Source organism: Myotis lucifugus, unplaced genomic scaffold, assembly GCF_000147115.1.
Source record: "Myotis lucifugus unplaced genomic scaffold, Myoluc2.0 scaffold_2264, whole genome shotgun sequence".
In the NCBI taxonomy this organism is placed as follows: domain Eukaryota; kingdom Metazoa; phylum Chordata; class Mammalia; order Chiroptera; family Vespertilionidae; genus Myotis; species Myotis lucifugus.
This window is the reverse complement of record NW_005873312.1, coordinates 12,777-16,985: the sequence shown is the minus strand read 5'-3', so window position 1 is coordinate 16,985 and position 4,209 is coordinate 12,777. Positions and strand designations below refer to the sequence as shown.

The following is a 4,209-nucleotide window of genomic DNA, read 5'->3' as shown; positions in this document are numbered from 1 at the left end:
GGTATCTGGGAACCAGATTGCCCTGCACACTCCAGAACAATGTTCATACTTGTAAGCTTGTGTGCAATGGTGAGTGTGAGTGTGTGAGCATGTGTACAACAGGTCTGAGGGTTGGTAAGTCATATAAGATCAATGTCACTGTTACCTCCACAGATATCCCAAGAAGATCGTGAGAAAATGAGGAGTGAAATGGTAAGAAGCTCTTCCCCATGTATAGATAGGGTGTGGGTGGGGGCCTGGGTTTTACTGTGGGAGGCTAAGAATGCCTGGCCCTCCTGGGGTCCAGGAGGGAGAAGGATCAGATCTCTTTGTCCCAACTCTATCTCTTTTTACAGCACAAGGCTTTAGACACATTCTGTGATAAACTCCAATACCAAGATATGGAGCAGGTGGGTCAGGGTTCCCACTCCTGTGCTCTGCACAATTTGGGTGGGGTGGTTTCACGATGATGATGGTGATGATGATGATGATGATGATGATGATGATGAAGGTGCCACCTCAGGTTGGCTCATTCCTTACACTGGACAAAATTCACACCTGTGTGCAGGTGAGTACACAGCTGGGGGATAGGAAGGCCCAGGGAGCCTGAGAAGTGTCCAAGCCATAGGTATACTGATAACAGAGCAGGTCCCCAGGCACATGGCTGGACCAGTTATGGGGAGATGGCGAGCTGAGAACAGGGGATAAGACTGAAAGTGAGGGAGGCCAGGGGAATTTAAACCAAGTCATTTTTTCCCAATAGGCCCACAGAGGCATAGAACAGCTGAAGGTGAGTTTTGGCCTCGCCCCTCCCCCAAAGCTTAGTCCCTAGGTGTTTGGCCGGGTCCGGTTATTGGGGTGAGCTTTGGCTCCCTTGGAGGTCACAGTGGGGACTACAGACCACAGCAGGCAGGAGCAGGTCTGCAGCCTCCACACCCTCCTCTCCTCAGAACAACTTCAATGAGGCTGCGCTTGATACCGTATTTGCTCACTGTGAGAACAACCGGGTGAGTCTGAGGCTCCTGTCAGAGCCCTCTGGGCTTCCCCTTCACCCCTAATCGCTTGTGATGTTGGCGCTGCCATGTGCACACACAGCCCCTGAGTGGGGTGGGTGGGGCGGGGTGGGGGTGGAGGGTGGCTGGCACCAGCTCCTGACCTCCCCCACAGCACACAGTGGCCAAAGCCCAGCCCTCAACTTCATGCGTTAATGAGGAACCCCCTGGGCCTGGTGCTGGCCTCAGAGGCCAGTCAGCCAACAAGCAGGTATGACCATCATGGTTTAGCTACAAAGGGGAGTTGGGGCGCTGAACCTCTGCGAGAAGTCTTTGTCTGTGGACTGCCGGCAGGAAAGCAGGCAGCTCCCTGTGTGAGCTTCTGTCAGGACCTGGTCAGACTCTACACATTCCCCACCCCCACAGGAATCTACTCCCTTACTTCCCGAGCAGCAGCAGGAACTGCATAACAGAGTCCATAGCCGGGTCTACCCTGGACAGAAACCAGGCCCGGAGCGGGACTCTGAGCCAGAAGGATCGCCCAACCAAAGTCCAGGTGATTGTGAGAGGATGCTTGTTTTTGTTTATTTTTAAAAATATATATTCTTATTGATTTCAGAGAGAAAGGGAGAGGGAGAGATAGAAACACCAATGATGAGAGAGAATTATTGATCAGCTGCCTCCTGCATGCCCCACACTGGGGATCAAGCCCACAACTTGGGCATGTGCCCTTGACCGGAATCGAACCTGGGACCCATCAGTCCATAGGCCGAACCTCTATCCCCTGAGCCAAACTGGCTAGGGCAAGAGGATGTTTATTAAAGCTGGGGACAGTGAAATGAATAGAGCTTAGGATAGAAGCGGCACCAGCAGAGAGCCTAGACAGGGCTGCTTTTGCTCACTGTTAATTTAGAGAAAGCGGGGGCCTAGGAGACAGGTTTGGGGAGGTCAGGCCATATGAGCTGCTGCTGCCCACTGCTCCTCTGGTTGCCAGTCTCCCGGGGACCCAGAGTTTAGGCCAGTGGTCGGCAAACTGCGGCTCAGCAAACTGCGGCTCACGAGCCACATGCGGCTCTTTGGCCCCTTGAGTGTGGCTCTTCCACAAAATTCCGGCTCTTCCACAAAATACTGACTTCTGCACATGAGCCACGAAGTTTCAATCGCACTGTACATGCACGCCCACACGCGGTATTTTGTGAAAGAGCCACACTGAGGGGCCAAAGAGCCGCATGTGGCTTGCGAGCTGCAGTTTGCTGACCACGGGTTTAGAGGATGCATGCCTAAAAGGGAAGAAAGGTGTGGGCTTGCTCATGGTCCTTTGTGTTGAGGGGTTTAAAGGCTGGGAGTTTAGAGGAGGTCTTGGGGAAGGATCTCAATAGAATATTCATCAGCTTTATGCTGATGTGCCAAAATGAGATGTGTTCCTTTAACTCAGCAATTCTCAACCTGTGGGTCGCGACCCCTTTGGGGGGTCAAACGACCCTTTTGCAGGGGTCGCCTAAGACCATCGGAAAACACATATATAATTACATATTGTTTTTGTGATTAATCACTATGCTTTAGTTATGTTCAATTTGTAACAATGAAATTGGGGGTCACCACAACATGAGGAGCTGTATTAAAGGGTCATGGCATTAGGAAGGTTGAGAACCACTGCTTTAACTTCACCTGTGCTTGGGTGTGGTTGGCACTAACTGGATTTCTGCTATCTATCTCCCTGAGTGGGGTGATTTAAGCTCTTTACTCCATTTAGGGGGAGAAATATGAGCCACTTAGTCTTTTTTTTTTTTTAATCCTCACCTGAGGATATGTTTATTGATTTTAGAGAAAGAGGAAGGAGGAGAGAGAGAGAAAGAGAGAGAGAAGGAGAGAAACATCCCTGTGAGAGAGAAACATTAATTGGTTGCCTCTTGTATTTGCTTTGAACAGGGATTGAACCTGCAAGCTAGGTGTGTGCCCTGACTGGGAATCGAACCCACAACCTGTATTGGTGTACGGGATGATGCTCTAAACCATTTACTCATTTAAAAAATATATACATTTTATTGATTTTTTACAGAGAGGAAGAGAGAGGGATAGAGAGTTAGAAACATCAATGAGAGAGAAACATCGATCAGGTGCCACCTGCACACCCCCTACTGGGGATGTGCCCGCAACCAAGGTACATGCCCTTGACCAGAATCGAACCTGGGACCCTTGAGTCTGCAGGCTGACGCTCTATCCACTGAGCCAAACCAGTTAGGGCTAAACCGTTTACTCTTGTGTCCTTGGTTAGGGAAGACAGGATTTTGCAATGTACTAGATCGCTATAAAGGCTTGGTCGCTTAACCATCTGCTTCAGTTTCCCTATTCCACTTGCCCTGGCTTCCTAACTAGTCTCTCTCACAGGGGCCCAGAAGACTGGGGAGAGCTTTTGTAAAGAGGTACTGAGTTTGTTCCAAGAGATGCTAAGTCAACTGCAGAAGATGTGGCAGGACGTGCTGGCTTGCGTGCAGATGTGCGCCTCCCTTGTCAACATGGTGAAGTTCATCCTGAGTCAGATTATGAATTTCTGCTCCATTGCGGCACAGTCCTTCTCAAGTTTATTCCTGGTCCAAGGAGTCGCATGAGGGCCTGGAGGAGCTCAGTCACACCTCCCAGCCCTTGGGTTCCCCGCCCCCCCCTTCTCAGAAAGAATCTTCTAGAGTAACATTTGCTTTCCTGCTCACCCTTGACCCATCCTCAACAACCTCCCTCACTTCCACCCTGTTCACAGCCTCTCCATCTAGCTTGCCTGGGTTTCCTTCTCTTGCTACAGCATTTTAATAAACGTTGGTTCGCCTGGGGAGGGGGCAGGAGTGGGTGGAGGAGGTCAATGGGGAGAAAGGGGGATCTGTAATACTTTCAACAATAAAGGTAATTTGCTTCAAAAGTTGATTGAACCAAGTTGAGTGCCTGTGTGGATGGGTGGCAGGGTGCTCAGTGGTTACAGGGAGAGGCTGTGCAACAATCAGATGGATCTAGGCCTGGATCTCGGCTCTGGTGAGAAAGGAGAAGCCACCTGACCTCTCTAATCTGTAGACAGGGCCCTGGTCACACTGGCCACGGACTTATAATAGCACATGAGGATGTCAGCCTGTGCACGGCTTCTCACAGGGCCTGGCACACAGTAAGTGCTCCATAGCTGCCCGTTCCTGAACGCAAGGAACTCAGGCCTGAGGGGGCCAGCACTGCTCACCATCTATGAGGCCAGATGCCT

At 50.8% G+C, this 4,209-nt stretch overlaps 1 protein-coding gene across 2 annotated transcripts; it reads left to right on the top strand.

Annotated features, from left to right (window-relative positions):
* The first annotated feature begins 340 nt into the window (after nucleotides 1-340).
* LOC106695699 (interleukin-32-like) lies at nucleotides 341-3,831 on the top strand. 2 transcript variants are annotated; one of them, XM_023749000.1, is made up of 6 exons: nucleotides 341-389; nucleotides 743-769; nucleotides 930-986; nucleotides 1,147-1,242; nucleotides 1,398-1,527; nucleotides 3,360-3,831. In XM_023749000.1, exons 1-6 carry the CDS (start codon nucleotides 381-383, stop codon nucleotides 3,578-3,580), a joined length of 540 nt encoding a protein of 179 aa, XP_023604768.1. In that variant the 5' UTR covers nucleotides 341-380; the 3' UTR covers nucleotides 3,581-3,831. The 2 variants fall into 2 exon arrangements, with proteins under 2 accessions (XP_023604768.1, XP_023604769.1); XM_023749001.1 differs by lacking the exon at nucleotides 1,147-1,242.
* The last annotated feature ends 378 nt before the right edge of the window (nucleotides 3,832-4,209 follow it).

Bases quoted from the DNA above. Each gene is read 5' to 3' on its own strand.
- LOC106695699 (XM_023749000.1), top strand. The intron at 770-929 runs GTGAGTTTTGGC...TCCTCTCCTCAG, and splicing joins GAGGCATAGAACAGCTGAAG to AACAACTTCAATGAGGCTGC. The intron at 987-1,146 runs GTGAGTCTGAGG...CCTCCCCCACAG, and splicing joins CTCACTGTGAGAACAACCGG to CACACAGTGGCCAAAGCCCA.